Source organism: Bos indicus x Bos taurus, chromosome 11 (genome assembly GCF_003369695.1).
Source record: "Bos indicus x Bos taurus breed Angus x Brahman F1 hybrid chromosome 11, Bos_hybrid_MaternalHap_v2.0, whole genome shotgun sequence".
Classification (NCBI taxonomy): Eukaryota; Metazoa; Chordata; class Mammalia; order Artiodactyla; family Bovidae; genus Bos; species Bos indicus x Bos taurus.
In genome coordinates this window covers 25,031,477-25,049,955 of record NC_040086.1, presented here as the reverse complement: position 1 = coordinate 25,049,955, position 18,479 = coordinate 25,031,477, and the positions used below count along the sequence as shown (strand labels likewise).

At 53.7% G+C, this 18,479-nt stretch overlaps 2 protein-coding genes across 4 annotated transcripts in view; one reads left to right on the top strand and one right to left on the bottom strand.

Moving 5' to 3' along the window:
* The first annotated feature begins 58 nt into the window (after nucleotides 1-58).
* On the top strand, nucleotides 59-4,069 carry OXER1 (oxoeicosanoid receptor 1). Its single transcript, XM_027555127.1, has one exon. The coding sequence runs from the start codon at nucleotides 2,304-2,306 to the stop codon at nucleotides 3,438-3,440; it is 1,137 nt and encodes a 378-aa protein (XP_027410928.1). The 5' UTR covers nucleotides 59-2,303; the 3' UTR covers nucleotides 3,441-4,069.
* A 6,316-nt stretch (nucleotides 4,070-10,385) lies between these two features.
* MTA3 (metastasis associated 1 family member 3) overlaps nucleotides 10,386-18,479 on the bottom strand; it is a 213,327-nt gene continuing 205,233 nt past the window's right edge. Inside the window, exons 17-18 of one of the 3 annotated variants that reach the window (XM_027555119.1) lie at nucleotides 14,669-14,742; nucleotides 10,386-13,897 (exon numbers count right to left, since the gene is read on the bottom strand). In XM_027555119.1, coding sequence (XP_027410920.1) covers nucleotides 14,726-14,742 — 17 coding nt within the window. In that variant the 3' untranslated portion in view covers nucleotides 10,386-13,897; nucleotides 14,669-14,725. The remainder of the gene's footprint in view (nucleotides 13,898-14,668; nucleotides 14,743-18,479) is intronic. The other 2 variants (XM_027555118.1, XM_027555117.1) reach the window with 2 other exon arrangements.

The following is an 18,479-nucleotide window of genomic DNA, read 5'->3' as shown; positions in this document are numbered from 1 at the left end:
CTGGGCACCAGCTGACCACAGGCGTGTGGAAGTTCTGGGATCGAGCCCCCTGCATGTTTAGAGAAGTACTCGTGCTGCGCGTGCCCCTCCATGCGTGCCCCTGTGCCTGTCCTGGGGGCACAGCTGAAGTCTCTCTGCCTCTTTCTCACTTATTCTTTTTACATAACTTTAAGAAATAGCATCTGTTGAGGTTTTCTCCCCAATAACAGAAATGATTTGTACTCATTGTAGAAAATGTAGAAATACATAAAAACACAAAATCCCCTGGGTGGAGTTAACCACGGTTAATGCATGAAGATTGTGACGAGCCTCAGTGGGGCTTGGTGGTAGGGGGAGGGCCACCTGGCCCCATCCCCCTGCTCCGCCCTCTATGTACAGGCTCTCGTGGGGCCCAGGAGTTTGGGAGTTGAGGATGCAGCAGTGGGTTGAGATGAATCATGGAAGCTGCAGCAGGAGATTGGGGTTCAGTGTCCTGGGGCTTCAAGAAGAAGTCGATGAGGGGTCGCTCGCGGGGGGAACTGAAGCTGTGTCTGGACCAAACAGGTCCCTGGATAGAGTCTAGGCTTCCTCCAGAAAACCTGGGTCTGAACCCTGCCTCCCTATCCCTGCCTGCCAGCTCACAGCTTGGATCCCCTCCACTGACAAACCAGCAAAGGAGACCCTGACTTTGCTGAAAGGCCCTGAGGGGTGTCCAGACCTTCACCCACCACCCCTCTAGAGGACTTCTTTCCTGCCACCACTCTAGGGCAGTGACACGCTCCTCTGTACAGGAGCTGAGGAGGGAACATCAATGTCCCAGGAGGCCCCCCAGGCAGTGTGCCCAGATGGCCGCAAGAAGTGCCCCTAGTTCCAAGGATGTGTCTAATCCAAGACAGAAAATCATGAAAACTAGGTCCCCTGTTTTTCTGACCACCAACTCTGTGCCAGGGGATTTGCCAGAAGTTTTTACAGAAATGACCTCATTGAATCCTTATAATTGTCCAAGAAGGTGGTGGCACCACATTTTACAGTTGAGGCTTAGACAGCTTTGGAAGGCAGGCAGCTCTGTTTCCAACTCAGGCTTGTCTGCATTCAAAGCTCAGGCTGGTGGTCCCACCATCCTACACCCTATCTGCCCTCAGCCTTGGCCAGTGGGATCCCAGGGAAGGGGAGAGGCTTGAGGGGGGTGTCTGGGGAGAGGAGCCAGCGTCCACTGTTTGAAACCCCAAGACTGACTGAGCTGGCAGCATGGGGCATCCTGCTGACCACAGCCATTTGGCACAGGGGCAGCGGGGCGGGGGGAGGGGGCCAGATCATGGAGCCTGGACCCACAGCCTTTCTTGGTGCTGTCTCATGTTACCCCATCCCTGCCTACAGGTCTGGCCCCATGGACTCATGGGAACACCACGCAGTGGGAGAGCAGGATTTAGACCTTGTCTGAAACCAGCCCTAACCTCCTGCTCCCCTCTCTGCAGTGAATACTGGGTGATGGCCCGCCAAGTGGGATGAACAGTGGCAGGGCAACTCGAGGATTCTCAGGATTGTTCTGTTTGTGGGAGAAGCCCCCAGGTCCCCAGGGCATGGCAGTAAAACTTGGCAGGGGAGCCCTCTGCGCATGGGATGTACTTCATCATGGATGTGGAGCTGGGACCATCACAGACTCTAAACTGTCAGGAATCTGAGAATCAGGACGGCAGGCTGTTCCCACTAGGCAGTGAGCGCAACAGTCAAGGTGTCAACTGGACCCCCGTCTCCTTCTCCCAGGACATGTTGTTGGCTCCACAGTCCTTGCTGCCAGAGTTGGTGGGGGCAGGGAGCCACCCAGTCTGTATCTGTGATGGGAGTGGAGTGGGGGCCCAGGGTGGCCTGCATGGTCTCCAGAGCTGTGAGTTGTCAGGACCAGCTGCTGCCTTCAGGCAAGCAAATGTCTGACCACTCAGGGCTGTAAACACACTCCCCAGCCACACCCCAGCTGGCCTTCCTCCTGCTTCAGGGTTCCTCTGGGCCTCCACTCACCCTGCTGAGCCCTCATCCTGGTGTGCCAGAGGCAATGCGAATTCCAGTCTGAGGCTGGGCTAGGAGACCCCACAGGCTGGCCACTCTCTACTCTGGGGAGGTGGAGAGGGAGGGAGAGCAGCAGGGTTCCTCTTCACCTGCAAATAGGAACACAGGGTGTTTCTTGGCGGCTGCAAGGATGATGATGAAACCCCCAGGATATTGAGTCATTGTGCTGGCCAGCTGATAGCGAGCACTGACCCCCGCGCAATTGCACAGGGGTCAGAGAGCTGGAGAAACGTCTCTCAGGTCCACGGCCCAAGCAGCCCATGGGATTTCCTAACCTGAGCCATCCCTCTCCCCTTCCTTCTCTCTCTCCCTCCTGGCTCCCTCTCTCCCTCCCTCCCTCTCCCTCCTGGTCCTCTCCCTCTGCCCTGACCACTGCCTTGGGGTCACCTGGAGAGGCCGCTGCTTCTTGCCACCCGGCCTCCTCCCCCATAGTGTCTGCCCTCCTGGCGCCAGTCTTGGGCATGGAGTTTGTCCTGGGCCTGGTGGGGAACAGCCTGGCCTTCTTCATCTTCTGCTTGCGCACGCGGCCCTGGACGTCCAACACCGTGTTCCTGGTCAGCCTGGTGGTCGCCGACTTCCTCCTGATCCTCAACCTGCCCCTTCGCGTGGATTACTACTTCTTCCACGAGATCTGGCGCTTTGGGGACACCGCCTGCAAAGTCAACCTGTTCATGATCGCCACCAACCGCACGGCCAGCGTGGTCTTCCTCACGGCCGTGGCGCTCAACCGCTACTTGAAGGTGGCGTGGCCACACCATGCGCTGAGCAGGGCCTCAGCTGGGGGCGCTGCCCGCGTGGCCGGGGGTCTCTGGGGGGCACTCCTGCTCCTCAACGGGCACCTGCTCCTGACCACCCACTCCAGCCGGTCCTGCCTCAGTTACCAGCTGGGCACGAGACCCTCGGCCTCACTCAGCTGGCACCAGGCCCTGTTCGTGGTGGAATTCTTCCTGCCGCTGGCGCTCATCCTCTTTGCCGTCGTGAGCATCACGCGCACCATCCGCCGCCGCGGCCTGGACGGGCAGGCGGGCCCGCGGAGGGCCGTGCGCGTCCTCGCCGCCGTGGTGGGCGTCTACACCGTCTGCTTCCTGCCTAGCGTGGCCTTCGGCGTCGCTTCCGTCGTGGCCTTCCGCCTGCGTGCCTGCCACGCCCTGGATATCTGCTCGCAGCTCTTCCACGGCTCCCTGGCCTTCACCTACCTCAACAGCGTGCTAGACCCCGTGCTCTACTGTTTCTCCAGCCCCAGCTTCTTCCGCCAGGGGCGGGCCCTGCTGGGCCTCACCCAGGGCTGGCAAGGCTCAGACAGCGACAAGAGCACCTACCGTGCCTGGCGCAGGGCGCGCTCTGGGAAGGTGGCGGCCACAGGGAAGCTGCAGGTGGACGTCTCAGAGGAGGACTGACCAGGAAGGCCCGTCCCAGAACTGGGGCTCTGCTGCGGGTGCCTCGGGACAGAGGAATGCCTGGCTCTGGGCTGGAGGGCCAGGGTTCGTCCTTGGACGGTTGCCAGCAAGGGTCCCTCAACCAGCCAGACAAAGGACCTCTGCAGGAGCCAGGTGGGTGGCAGGGAGAGAAGAGGGTCTGGGCTTGGAGTCGTGTGTCTGATGTTGTGGGGATGATGTTCCGACAGCACGGAGCACCATGGCAGGTGGAAACAGCCAGGGACTGCCAACTGAGCAGAAGGCCACAGCCGCCTTGTCCCAGGTCAGAGCCAGGGAACTGTGAGAGCAGAAGTCTTGTTTTAGAAATTTTGTTGTGACTCAGTTGCCAGGTCATGTCCAACTGTTTGCGACCCCAAGGACTGCAGCACAGCAGGCTTCCCTGTTCTTCACTATCTCCCGGAGTTTGCTCAAACTCATGTGCATTGAGTCAGTGATGCCATCCAACCATCTCATCCTCTGTCACTCTCTTCTATTGCCCTCATTCTTTCCTAGCATCAGGGTCTTTTCCAAAATTGGACAGCTGTTTTTTCTATGATCTCCAATTGGCTTTTTTTTTTCAATACTAATAAACTTCCTTTTGAAAAATGCAAGCCTATCTCAACTGATCTAAGGAAAACCAGTAAGTATCTGCAGGTTCATCTGGCATCAGGAGGGTTCAAGAGTTCCCCAAGATGAAGGGACACTCTGGGAACAGAGTGGAGAAGCTGTCTAGGGCACCATCCTTCCACAGGAATCCTGGAGCCCCATGTGTCCTTAAAGTCAGAACACTCCCCGGGAGAGGTCCTCAGGCTCCCAGGCCCACCTGGAGCCCTAGGAGGCCCTCCACCCCCCACCCCCCTACCCCACGCCTGCTCTCCTCTGGGACGATGTGGGGATCTTCAGCCTGGGAGGTTATCATCTCCACCCAGGTCAGGCTCCTGGACCCCCTCCCCTGGCTTTCCTTAGCCCCAAGTACCCTTCCCTGGCCCTGGAACCTGTGGTGGCTGCTACCCACCTGGACAGGAAGGGGCCTCCGGTCACCAGAGCCAGCTCACCGCCCTCCCCCAGGACCAGAGCCATCTAGTCCACCTCTCCTCCTTCCTGTTCTCTTCCACATGCCTGTGTCAGCGTCTGAGACCACCTGGGCTAACCCATCTGTTGACCTGGGGCTCCGCAGGCACAGGTGTGTACCTGGCATGAATTAAGGGTTTCTTTTAGGGGGTGGCCACGTGTAGTGGTTTTCCCTACTGTCCACAGTGGAAGTCATTGGGGATGCAGGGCTTTCAAAGCTTCCGAAGGGCTATTCAGAGGTCACTAAAGCCCCAAATATGCCCCTCCTGAACCCCATGCGTCCCCAGCCCTAGCCATCTCAGGAGAATGAACATCTGCCCCAAATACACACACCCTCTCCCCACTGAGGGGGACAGAAGGGCCTAGGATGGGTTCCCTACTCATCACCCCAGTCACGGACCCCGGCCCTCAGATACAGGGTCTGACAATGGGGGCAAGCCCCCTCTCCCCACCTGTTTTCATCCTCTCAGCCCAGCCCTCTGTTATCATGGACAGGGATGCCCTTCCCCAGTTAGAAGTCCTCAAGAGTGGTGGCCAAGCCCAGGAGAGTCACCCATGTCCCAGGAGGGAGGCACATGGATGCCATGTGGATGTTGTGGTGGGAGATAGAACGTGTCAGGCAGGGGGAGATGGCCTGGGGGACAAGTTGGGTGGGTATTAAAACCCACCTCCCACTGTGTCTCCATCCACTTTTCCCGTTCCTGAAAACTCACCAACTACTGTCAGAACCCCACAGAGCTACTGAGAACCCAAACCAAGTGATGGAAAGGCTGTGCCACCTGGGTCCCCCTCGGGCATCTCTGCCCTACATGGACCCTGCTCCATTCCTCTGCTCTGCTGTTGCCTCTCACTGTAGAGACGCCCTCTGCTGCCATGGGAAGGAGCTGGCCAACCTTGGCCTGAGATTCATCATTTCTGTCAGACCAGATGCTCCTGGAGTCTGGGATTTAAGCACTTTCTCGTGAAGGCCACCTCCAGGGGGTACTAACATACTGTGCTCTGCGTGAACACCCGGCACCTTCCTTCTGGTACCATCTCTCCCCACATTTGCACCTGTCTGGTTGCTGAGCAGCTCTAGTGGCCAACAGGGCTCCCTGTGCCCCCCTTTCCTTGGCCCTCCCTTCCCTGCACCCTTCCCCTCAACACCGCCATGTCCCCTCGCCCCTCAGGAGCTGGGCTCACTCGCTTGACTTCATGTAAGAGAAATGACTTGATGGTCCCTGTAGCCTGTCACTGCCGTCTCTTCCCCTCGAAGAGGCCCAGGTAGATGCTGATCACAGGGTTTGAGCCCACAACCCCGAATCTGCCCTGGATCCTCCCTGCCCCTCACCTTGAAGTTGATGACTACTCTCCCCACTGACAAGGAGCTCTCTAAAGGGGGTCTGGGTGTCCCCACAAGAGGCAGAAGCGGGGCTTCGGGCTTCTTTCACAGTCTCCCTGCATGGAAGGACCCCTTGGTCCTAACTTGGTCCCAACCCACAGTAAACCCCTCTCCCGGACTTGGTTCTCCATCTGTGAAATGGGAACAGTGATCCTGGCCCTTGCTCAACTCCAGGGGTTGGAGATGGAAACACCCCATTTGCTGAGCACTGAATGAGGACTAGAGTTTTTATGGGGGTGAAGAGAAGGGAAGGAGGGTAAGAAAGGATGGGAGAGGATGGGGAGAGAGCAAACTGTTGAAGGGCAGGGTTTTCTACAGATGGGAGAGTAGCCGCCATGGTGGTATAAGGTAGGCTGGAGACAGGCTGAGTAAAGACCCTATTTCCTACATTTGGGTTCTAAGCAGCATTTTGGTCCCTCGGGGTGGACTGCACTTTTTAGTGTACATGTTAGGCAGCACGTCTCTTTCTCATATGACCTGCTGACACCTTCAGGGATGAAGAAATGGCTTCCATGACTTTACCCCAGGGACTCATGTGCAGGGGGCAGGCAGGCATGATGGGGCTGACAGGCCTGAAGCCACTAGTCAAGCATTTGCTAGGCACACACCATGGCCCAGACCCTCAGCCACAAAGGCAGATGATACGCCGCCAGGCCAAGCCTGGGAGAGACAGACCTGTGGACGGATCAGAGGCAATCCAAGCCAGTGGGCTCTCGAGGAAGTAACACACGGATGACAGCACGACAGCACAGGGCAGGGGTGGGAGTGCCGGGAGTGAGGGGTGCATGTGAGCTGAACGTGGAGGATGAGGAAAGGAGCAAAGGAAACACATCCATGGCAGAGCGAAGGGCGTGAACAAGGGCACGGAGCTGCGAGAAGAGCCAGTGGGCATGGGGAGGGTGAGGAGAGCAATGAGCCAAGGGAGCAGGAAGCCTAGGGACGGAGTTAGGAGACAGCAGGAGAGGCGGGCTGGGCCCTGCAAGCTCAGGACAATCCAGCAGGAAAGCAAGTGTGTGCGAGGTTTTCAAGAAGTTGACGATGATCAGCCTTGCTGCTTTTTCTTTTTTGGCTGGGTCTTTTTCTAGTTGCACTTGGGCTTTTTCTAGTTGCAGCGAGCATGGGGCTATCCTCTAGTTGCGGTGCACAGACTTATTGCAGTGGCTTCTCTTGTGGAGCATGGGCTCTAGGGCATGTGGGCTCAGTAGTTATAGCTCACAGGCTTAGTTGCTCGCAGGATTTTGGAGTCTTCCTGGACTAGGGATCGAACCTGTGTCTCCTGTATTGGCGGGTGAATTCTTAACCCACTGAACCACCAGGGAAGCCCCAGTCTTACATTTTGATCAGTTACTCTGCTAACAGTGTGGACAGGCTGGTGAGGGGTAAGGGAAGACAAGCCAAGTAGGAAACGGTCTGTGTTCCAAGCAAGGGCAGCGGCAGACAGCACACGGGTGCAGAGGCACACCCAGGTCGGGAAGAGAGGCGACTGGATGGCAGGTGGAAAGTGCACACTGAGGAAACGGGCCGCAGTAGGTTCAGAGGAGGAGATACAGGTACGACAAGTTGGAGGAGCTTGGAGGACCTGCAGGCAAATAAGTACAGCAGCATGTTTAGGGCTGGGAACAGCATTTCAGACTCTTACTGATGGGAGCCGACCTCCTACAGGGAATGGATGAGGTCACCTGGAGAAGAGTGAAGAGGACCAAGAACCATCCTTTAAAAAAAAAATCCCCAGAAGTAAAGGACACACAAAGGAAGACCTGGTGAAATGCTCAGAAGAAACCTTTAAATAGGAAGAAAATCAGGAATGCAGCAATTAAAAAAAGAGCGTGAAGTGAAAAAAAAACATAAAAGGAATACACTAGAGCCGTCTTTTATGAGGGTAAAAGCCAAACATAAAATACCCAGACAGGCTGCAAACTACCTCAGTATTTTCAAAATTCCTAATTGCATGCTGAAGAACCAACATGTGTGTCTGACACTGGTCAAGTTTCCTGTGCTGACACCCTGGATTAACACAGCATGGTCTGTGCTATTAAAAATAGCTTTTTGAGAAGTGATAGGTTATCGTCTGCATAAAATTTAATTATATGCAAAATGTTCCATATTGATTATGGATTCATACATATGTAGTCATTGTATAAAATCATACACTGGGAAAGTGCTTTCTTCTAAAACGGAGGGACATGGAAAGGCGGTACGCAGGGGACTACTATTCTGAAATTTTATCTTTGTAAAAAATCCTGGGAAATGACTCTAAGTAATATCTGAATGTGGCTCAGTGTTGCTCTGGGTAGAGAATAAAGGAGTGAGTGTAATGAAGAGTAACAAAGACAAGTAATATGATGACAACCATGTCGAGTGCTCAAGAAAGCTCAAAGAGGGGGACCGCAAGACGGGCTGGATGTGGCAATTAGGAGGTCTCTGGTGACCTTTTAGTGGCAATCTCAGTGGGTGGCTGGGGTGGGCCAGAATGGGGAAGCGATCAAGGACTGTACTGCGTTGAGGAATTAATGAGACTTCAAGGAATGGAGACAAGTCTTTCCTCTTTAAACAAGTTGGCTAGTAAAGGGAGATAAGACGAGCTTCAGGCGAAGCTGAGAGAGGACCTGTGGTGGTTTGCCTGTTTTGTCCTGTTGACTGGATGGGGAAGTTTAAGCGGCCTGAGAAGGGAGAGAGGGTGAAGATGAGGGCAGCAGGGAGAAGATGATGACAGAGCAATAACAAACACTGTCCCAGGCCCCATGCGAAGCACTTTACACACACTAGTTAGTTCTGTGAGGTACATACTATGATCCCATCTTACAGACGAATGAACTGAGGCACAGACAGGTTGAGTAACTTGCCCAAGGTCATCCAGTAGTAAGTGGCAATCTGGCCTGAGTCAGGACACTCTACTGCAGGCCTCTACAGAGGGGGGGTGGGGCAGGAAACGATCCAACATGTGGGTGCCAGGAGGGTTCTCCAGAGGCCGGAGGGCACCTCCACGGGCTGGCGGAAGGTCCTGCAGTGAGGGGAACACAGGTGAAGGGACGCCTAGAAGACTTGGCTCTCAGGGGGGCGAGAGCTTCAGGGGCAACCAAGGGTTAGAACCGCTGGTTCTGGGAATAAGAAAACAAGCTCCCAAAGGACATATAAATGGGCCGGCTCAGCAAGCAGTGCAGAGAGGCCTGGTGAGGGGCGCTCACACCTCTGGGGTGGTCCCTGCAGGCTAAGTGGTTCCCTCCAGTGACCCCCTGCCGTTAGTCCAGGAGCAAGAGCAGAACAAATGGAAACCTCTTAAGAAGTTTGACTATAAAAACCCAGTCCTGGCAATGGATCTTAAGGCTGGTACCCCTTGAAAGACAGGGCACACATGACTCTCTATTGGTGAGCTTCCAGAAAGAGGGAGACACTCGAGTCAGGATTAAATCTTAATAAAAAGACACCAAGAACCAGGGCATTAGGGATTTCACAGAGACGGGGCTGCCGGCTTGCACTCTGAGGGCCCCTCTGCTTCCACAGAGCCTGCCCTGCCGCATCCGGCCTCGCTGAGCCTGCTCTTGGGACTTCTGCAAGGACTGGCAGTGCCCTGCCTCCTCTACAACCTTTTCCAGGGTCCTGTAACCTTGCACATGGATGTCTTGCTTCTCTAGTGAAACTCTTGAAGGAATTCAGTGTCTCTCTCTTTTTTTTTACATCTCTCTCAAATCTCAGCAAACAAGGGTTGCAAACAGGCACACTTCACAAACACAGGCTGGAGGCGTCCCAGGGAGCCTACAGTGATGGCCCAGGACAGCCAGAGGCAGAGTCTACACCGCAGTCAAAAAGGTTTGAACCAGTAAAAACTCAACAGAGTAATTTCTATCAGGCTGGTTTCACACTTGGGGGCCTGAGAAACACTGAAGGATGCTGGGCATTCAGACAGGCTCCCGATGCCTTTCAGGTCAACTCAGACATGTTGGTTTCCAGCTCTCAGAGCTGAGGAGGGTGGGATGTAGAAGAGGGCACTGGGCTTCATCTGTGTCACCTGCAGCTCCTGCACCCACCTCACTGGCACGGGAGCCTTCCTGTCAACCCCTGGATGGAGTGCAGCACACTCCCTCAGCTCACCGTGGGAGCGGCCCCGCGCTCGCTCCCGCCACCTGGCTCCAGCACAGCAGTGCGAAAGGGATTGATGGAGAGAGGTCTGCCTGAGGTTTCTCCTACCTCCAGGCCTAGGGGACACAGGGTCAAAGCCACCTCTGGCACAGCTTGGCCTCAGGAAACCGCCCTGTCCTAAGGCTATGGCTTACAAGAGAGCAGAATCAAGTGCCAACCTTGGGGAAAGGCCTCTGAGCACCTCCATGTAGCTGGGGCGGGGATGTCAGACTAATGGGCCTGGCCCCAGAGCCACACAGGGGAGGAAGCACCTAGGGCTGGGGGCCGGCGGGGTCCTGCCCCTGCGCCCAGCCTTACAGCTGAGCCACTGTCCCAGCAAAGGGTGGCATAAAACCAGGCAGAATTTCCAGAAGTTTATTGGAAACAGGATACAAATTGATCAGTGGATGACATCTACTTACAGACAGACCACTCTGTAATAGCACACGCTGAATGAATTATCCTGGGGAAACACGCATGACCACTGATGCGTGGTCTGGGTGGGTGTTCTCCAGCAGGGAAACCAGAGACTGGGGGAAGAGGAATGGGCCGGGGTGGACAGAAAACTGGGACACAGCCTCCCTGAGGGGACAGGCGAGGTGGGGCTGCTAAATGAGTAAATTCCCCCAAAGGAGAAATGGGATAATGTTATGAATAAACCCCCTCCCCCACCTCCTCAAAGCACTTTCCTCCCAAGCAGAGTGACAGAGAACCTACAGAAACCCACCAGGGCAGCTACCTCCACCTCCACTCACCGGGGTCTTAGGACAGCATGGGGAATCCACAGTGGGATTGGACGTGACAGAGAATGGACCAGGGCCACGCATGTCCTGGGACTGCTTGCCCTCTGACCCACCACTCGCCTTCCCCTGCTCTGCTCTGGGGACTGACTGCAGTTGGCCTGTCCCCAGCTCCCAGATCAGCTGGCTTCCAGCTGCATTTAGCTAACGCAGAAATCTGGAAGGCATGGAGAAGGACGCCAGGCTATTTGTGCTCCCGCTTTGCCTGGGGTGGGGTGTGGGGGATATGTTTCTGGCAGGGCCCAGGTCTCCTCATGGCTTCAGCTCCCACCACATAGGCCCTCTGCAGACCCAGGCTCCACCCAGTGGCCTGACCCCCAGGATCTGGTCCCACCAGCTCTGTGGTTCCCTTTTTCCGGTTACCCCTCAGTGGCATCTTGGGTCTTCTTATTTCTCAGTTAAACAATTTCCTGGATTAAAACCCCTCTGTTTTAAATATATAGACTTTTCTGGTTTTCTTGGTTGGATGCTGACTTATAGAAACCAGGCTGTGGACAAGGCAGAATCATGAAAGGCAAGCTAGAAAGCAGTTGTGTCCTCTCCTGCACCACCTCGGGGTGGGCGGGCGATGACGGGGGAGGAGGACGATGACTCTCGGGCTTCAGCATCCTTCAGTGTCCTTATCCGAGGACACAGCAGCCCTGGGCACGTCTGCTGGGAAACATGTAGATGGGCGTTGCATGTCAGCCCACAAGCTCACTGCTCACAGTGCTGACAGGCCACTGACACCCACAACAGTGACACTGGCTCCAAGAAAAGGGGGGTGGCCGGGAAAGCCTCGCGGCACCAACTGCTCCTTCGGCAGAGACAGATACTAGAGGCTCCTTGGCATCCATCCTCCAGTCCCTGAAGGTTCAGTGCTGGGAGACTTTCCCGAGATGAAGTGGGCGCCTAAGATCTTAGCCAGCAACCTTCCTACAGGAGGGCGGGGCTGCGGAACAAGGAGTTTTCACCACACAGTGAAGGGAGAGCTGTCGGGGTGCACCTGTCCCACAGCGAAGCATGAACTGGAGCCGGCCTGGGCCTCCCTGTTCTTCCTGCAGCCCTGGCCTGGCCCCGGTCTCCAAAGCTCCTCGCCTGGGGAAGGAGGGCCTCTCCCCAACAAGCTGGCAGTAGTCACAGGCAGCTAATGGCTCCTTTAACCACAAGTCATGGCTCCATGTGGGTCAGGAGAGGACAGGGAAAAGGTAAAGGAATCATTCCACGATCTGTATCTATCGCACAGCAAATCCAGGGCAGGGCATGGGGATACAGCTTGGTTGAGTCTCTTTCTTTAGAGGATGTGGCACATGGCTGGTGAGGCAAGAGCTGGCTGCCTTCTCTCTCCCTGGGGCTTTACAGAAGGAGCTTCCCTGTGGGACGATGAGGGCAATGTCTGCCCCCCCCACCCGGCTCACTGAGACCCACCCATGGGGCCCCAAGCCAAAACCTGAAACAGCTCCAAGAGTTGGCAGTGGTGAGAATGTCCCCGGGGTCATCCCTCAAACACTAAGATGAGAACCAACCCCTCCTGGGGAGAGAAGCCACAGTGCCTGAGAGACTGGAAAAGGAAAAGGCAGCTCGTGCTTCGAGCGTCACCCTCAGTCATCACGCATCACATCCTCTGCTGAGCTGAGCCCAGCCTGCGACGACCAGACATCTGGAGCGTCATGGTCATTTTAGGGAAACCTCACTCTGCCTGGATGGCAGGGGGCACTCAGCTCACTTGGAGCCACTCTGTCCTGCAAGCAGCTGGCCATTTGACCTGCTGTCAGCCACCCAGCTGTCTCCCGGCCGCAGGCTCCAGGCACCACAGGGAGGCCACACTCCCACTGGCTTTCATGCTGTTGTGACCCTGTACCCTGAAGCCTGTCCCTGCAAACAATGGCAGGGAAGCAGCAGACTCACATCTGCTTGGGGAGCAAACAGGGCATTAAGGTTTTCCTGTCCCCGCAGCTGTGTACACAGAGTGGCAGAGTGGCCCACCTGTGACGCCAGCAGGGCCTGTACCAGGGCAGACAGCAGAAACAGACAGGTCTCCTGGGGTCTAGGCACAGGTGCTCACAGGAACGGCTGGGTTGCCAGGGTGGCGGAGGCAGGGCTTCCACACAGACTCACCTGCAAACACAGCTCTCTCACTTCACCCTTACAGGCCACACAGACCCCACCTGCTTAAAATTAACCTGGATGAATGAGAGTCCTAGAAGGAGCAACCCGGCTGCAGCAGCTGGTTTGGCTGTGAAGGAACAGGGCAGGACATGACGGCTGGTCACCATGATACACACGCTCAGCTCACGTTTTACCTGCTCTCACTGGGCTGCCTGCGACTAAGCAGAACCAAGAGAACGCCAGCCTCTTTCCGACAACAAAGCACGGATGATATAAAGAGTCCATAGGCTTCCCAAAGACGATTTGCTTATCTTTTGTCAGAACCACAGGTAATTCTGTACCTGGGAGGGATGAAGGCAGGGGGACAAATACAGGATGCAGGGGGTGAAGGACAAAATTCCCCACTAAAAAAACGGGGAATGAAGCCTACTGAGAAAAAGCCGAGGGACAGTGACAGCTGGGATGGGGGGAACATCCTGAACTACATCAGCATTGGCACATTTCTTAAGAAAAATCCACTTAGAAACATGCCGTATCCCTCAAGTCCACACTGACACAGCCGGCGACAGAGCAAAGCTGGCACATGCAGGGCTGCAGCGGCTCTGAGCCTGCAGCAGCCCCACTGCCCCGGAGCCGCGGTGCCCGGGGTTCAGGGTGCCGGAGAAGGAGGTCTCGGAGTAGCTCCCCCAGCCCCTCAATTCCCCAGGCAGGTCCCGTTCTGGGGCAGCGAGGTCTCTGGAGGAAAGCAAGGGGACACTGATTCACAAGAGGAGACGCAGCTTCGGGGACGCGTGCTCCTGCAGTCTCTTCCCCGGCCTGGTCCAGGCTCTGTGGGGTGCAGGCAGAGGTCTCCCCTGGGATACGCTGGGAATGGGGCTGCCTCCTTCCCAGGCATGGCTATGGACATCAGCGGGACAGTGTAGCAAGTCTTGGATTATAGGATTAAACAGCAATAGCTCAGTCTGACACGCAGCATGTGAGTTCTGGAAAAGGAAAGAAACAGGGTCGAAGTTAGACAGGTGCTGATGGCAGAGGCAAGGGGAGAGAAAGGACGGATCAGACCTCCCACCAAGCATCATCATCACAGCCTTCATCATCATCACAGCCTTCAAGGAAAGGAGGCTGGGCACTGATTCAATGTTGTTGAAGAGTGGACCAAAGGAAAGTTCAACTGAGGCCACAAAAATCTGAGTGACACTGAGGTATCTTGAAAGCTGGAGTTGGGAAGGGCAGGTGCAGTGGTCACCAGCCAGGCAGGCAAGTGCTGACACGCATACCGGAGCAACATCGTGGAACCTCTCTGACTGGACGCTAGGGAATGGGGAACCAACAGGCCTACAGGAGGCATGCCCTGATCTCAGGTAACCATAATCAATCATACGATGTAGGCACTCGGAAGCTAGGGACATATTTTTCCATAGGAGGGGAGTGACCCCAAACACCCAGTGTCACAATGTCCCTCCTTCCCCCTCAAACCTTCAACTCTCCTGTTCCAGAGCTGCGCATCTAGAGATTCTCAAGAGAAACAAGGGAAAGAGAAGCAGTGCCGGGCAACTACATTGTCACCATCTGGTGTCACACAGTGGCTTGTGCAAACTTTTGCTTGTTTACTAGCTAAGCGGCTAGGAGGGAACTGGGGGGTGCCTGCTGAGACGGGATCAGGGGCTCGGGCCAAGGCAGGGCCTGGATACTCTCTCTCGTCACACGCTCTGCAACCGGGAGGGGACATGCGGTTAGGGGACAGGGACGCTCACCTTCACAGCCTCCCGCCATCCTGAGGAAGGGCTGCAGGATAGAGCAGAGCTGCGCCTTCACTTCATGAGCCTTTCTAGAATGGGGAGATATATGCACACAGCCTGGTATTGGAGAGGGCTCAGCAAGTATGTGTCCAATCAAAACCCAGCCAGTTCAGTTCAGGACTGGGCTAACCTGCTTTGTTCCCTAGGTTATGGAAGAAACTTTCACCAGAACCTTGTGAGGGTAAGCAAGGTTAGGAGCTTGCTCAAGGCTGCACGGTGAGTAAGTTGAGGAGTCAGGATTTGAACTCAGATCTTCTTAATTTAGGTAGAGTTTTTCCTGCTATTCTAAGCTGCCCCATTCTCCATCCATCCCAGTGAGAGCACGCAGCTCTCTTCAGTGTCTAAATTACGGGTTATGTGTGTGTCAGTATCTCCAGTATTTCTCAGAAGCCTCTCTCCTTTTGTGTGTGTGGGGAGAGGTGAGGGGGACCACTCTGCCATTCATTTATCCACCCACCTATGGAATTAAGCCATCTGCCAGAAGAGTCACTTGTAAATAGTTTCCAAAGTTTCTGGCCTACCATGATAAATTGTGCTTTCTTCTATTTGAGCTAAACTTACCTGCTCCACGTTTGAGAGCAACCCTCTCATCCCACCAGCTCAGGATCTGGCATCCAGGTTCACACCTGCTTTCTCCATACTGGCCATGGTTTTAAGCTGAGATATGTCACCTCTTGCATTCTGGGCTGAAGCATCCCAGTGCTTACCACCTGCGCTTGTAATACCAAAATGTTTCCCTTCTCAAAGCTTCCTCAGCCCCACTGCATTTCCCAAAGCAGGGAACCAGAGCCATGTGAAGGGTCCCAGATACACAGGGCCCCAGAAAGAGATCTATGCCCATTCTCAGGTCTCCTTCCTAGATGATGTAGCCCAGATCATTTTGGTTTACACTTATAAGTAAATTATGATATGCATCAATCTACATTTGCTACTTCTGTCTATACTAACTCTGATTTATAAGCACTTATTATTTTTTTACAAAATTTTCCCTTTTGCTTTGACTATTCATAAGTACTTAAAGGGCTTCCCTGGTGACTCAAATGGTAAAGCATCTACCTGCAAAGCAGGAGACCCGGGTTCGATCCCTGGGTTGGGAAGATCTGCTGGAGAAGGGAATGGCAACCACTCCAGTATTCTTGCCTGGTAAATTCCATGGACAGAGGAACCTAGTGGACTACAGTCCAGAGAGTCGTAAAGAGTTAGACACAACTGAGCAATTAACACACACACAAACACACACACAAAGTATTTAAAGTCCCTGGACTTGGAGGTTCTTTACTGTAACCAGCTGCTGTGATATAAACAATCTTTTTTTTTTTTTTTAAGGTTTCCAGCTACCAGTATCTGAGTTAATTTCTTCCCCTTCTGAAACCCAGAGGAGAAACCACCATCAGAATTCTGGAGTCTGGAAAACAGATAAACAAGTGATAACAGCCCATGCATTCAAGAAAGCCAAACCTGAAGCTGGCAGTGTGAAAAGCTGCGAGCCCAGTATGCACAAAACAGCTCAGGAATGGATACCAGACACCTCGAGGGGGTTGGGGGAGGGGAGACTGCAGCAGAGATCAGTTGAAGGCTGAGGTTGCTGGACTCCTAGAAGTGCTCCTGACTCCACACCTCTCGGCAGCTGCCCACCTCCCACAAGTCTGGATAGTTATTCTCTAAAGAGGACCAAATAGGGGGTTGCAGGCCTAGGGAACATAAGGCGCCAAGCGGGGCTGCCAGTCCCGAAACTGAGGGCTCACGTGAGCGTATATCCACTGAATGGTAAGACCTCCAGCCTTCTTCCCCTTGAGCTCCCAGAAAGCAGGTAGCCAAAACTTTATCCTCTGAAAAAGAGACTATGCTGTGGTCTGAATGTTTGTGTCCCCACAAAATTCATATGTTGAAGTCCTAAAGCCCAATATGACGGCATCAGAATTCCGAACCTTTGGGAAGTGCTTAGGTCATGAGGGTATAACCCTTGTGAATGGGACTGCGGTCTGTGCTCAGTCGTGTCCGACTCTTTGCAACCCCATGGACTGTAGCCCGCCAGGCTCCTCTGCTCATGGAACTTTCCAGGCAAGAATACTGTAACGGGGGACTTTCCTGGCGGTCCAGTGGTTAAGACTTTGCCTTCCAGTGCAGGGGGTGCAGGTTCGATCCCTGGTTAGGGAGCCAAGATCCCACATGCCTTGCAGCCAAAAAACAAACAGAAACAATATTGTAACAAATTCAATAAAGACTTAAAAAAAAAAGAAGAATGCTGTAATAGGGTGCCATTTCCTACTCAAGGGGATCTTCCCGACCCAGGGATAAAACCTCTGTGTCTCCTGCATTGGCAGATGAATTCTGTGCCACTAACACCTCCTAGGAAGCTCATGAGTGGGATTAATGTTCTTATAAAAGAGACCCTACATGCTCCCTAGTTCCTTTCATCATGTGATGACACAGCAAGAAGACAGCAGTCTGCAACCCAGAACAGGCCCTTCATCAGAAGCCAATTATGCTGGCACCCTGCTCATGGACTTCCCTGCCTTTAGAACTGTAACACATTTCTGTTGTTTACAGTACGCATCTGTAGTATTTTGTTACAGGAGCCTGAATGGACTAAGATAGATGCAAAGCATCTTCTCTGGGAAATCTGCCCAGCCCACAGAAAAGACCTGAGGATACTGACCCTCGGGCCACTCAACAAACAGCCTGGTCTGATGTCCTTTCTGCGAGGTGCACTGAAGGTTGAAGTACAGAGCTTTCATCTGACTTTAGTTTCCTACTCTTAAACACTATTACACAACCAAAGGTCACCAGGAAGAAACCTCTAACACAAACGTTAGAGACCAAAACAGAGGAAAATGCAAATTGGAAGAAACGGATTATTCATGGAGAAGAAAACTCAAGAAACAGAAACCACTATCATTAATATCCTCAAACAGGTAAGGAAAGATACAGTGTCCACAAGACACAAACAGTATATTATTTCAAAATAAATTAAGAGAACCAACAGAGTTGGCAGGGAGCCTGGAGAAGGACTGAAGAGTTCTGCTTCCTATTGTTGTTGTTCAGTCATTCAATTGTGTCCAACACTTTGCGACCCCTTGAACTACAGCACGCCAGGCTTCCCTGTCCTTCACCATCTCCCGGAGCTTGCTCAAATTCATGTCCATTGAATCAGTGATGCCATCCAACCATCTCATCCTCTGTTGTCCCCTTCTCCTCCTGCCCTCAATCTTTCCCAGCATCAGGGTCTTTCCCAATGAGTCAGTTCTTCACATCAAAGTAGTGTGAGCCAAAGTAGTGGAGGTGGCCAAAGTAGTGGAGCTTCAGCTTCAGCATCAGTCCTTCCAAAGAATATTCAAGGTTGATTTCCTTCAGGATTGACTGGTTTGATCTCCTTGCTGTCTAAGAGACTCTCAAAAGTCATCTCCAGCACCACAGTTGAAAAGCTCAACTCTTCTGCTTCCTATAATGGTGGGCTAATTTATCTTGGGTTAACCCTCCAGCCAAAAACAGTGATAAATTCTATATAAAATATAAAAACAAGTGTTTGAAGATAGTGGAGAGCAACCAAAATCAAGCATAAACTGGAAGAGAGATGACTTGAAAAAAGGCAAGACTAGGGGAGATTCACTGTTAACAGTACCCCTGTGAGCAGTTCCATGCCATACAGAGGGATATGGTTCCAGGAGAAAGCTGCAGTCTGACTGAGCTGAGGAATCAGGGACAGATTGGAGTTCAAGGCTGCCAATACAGCTGGAAATTGAGGGAAGAGATTCTAAAAGGAAGG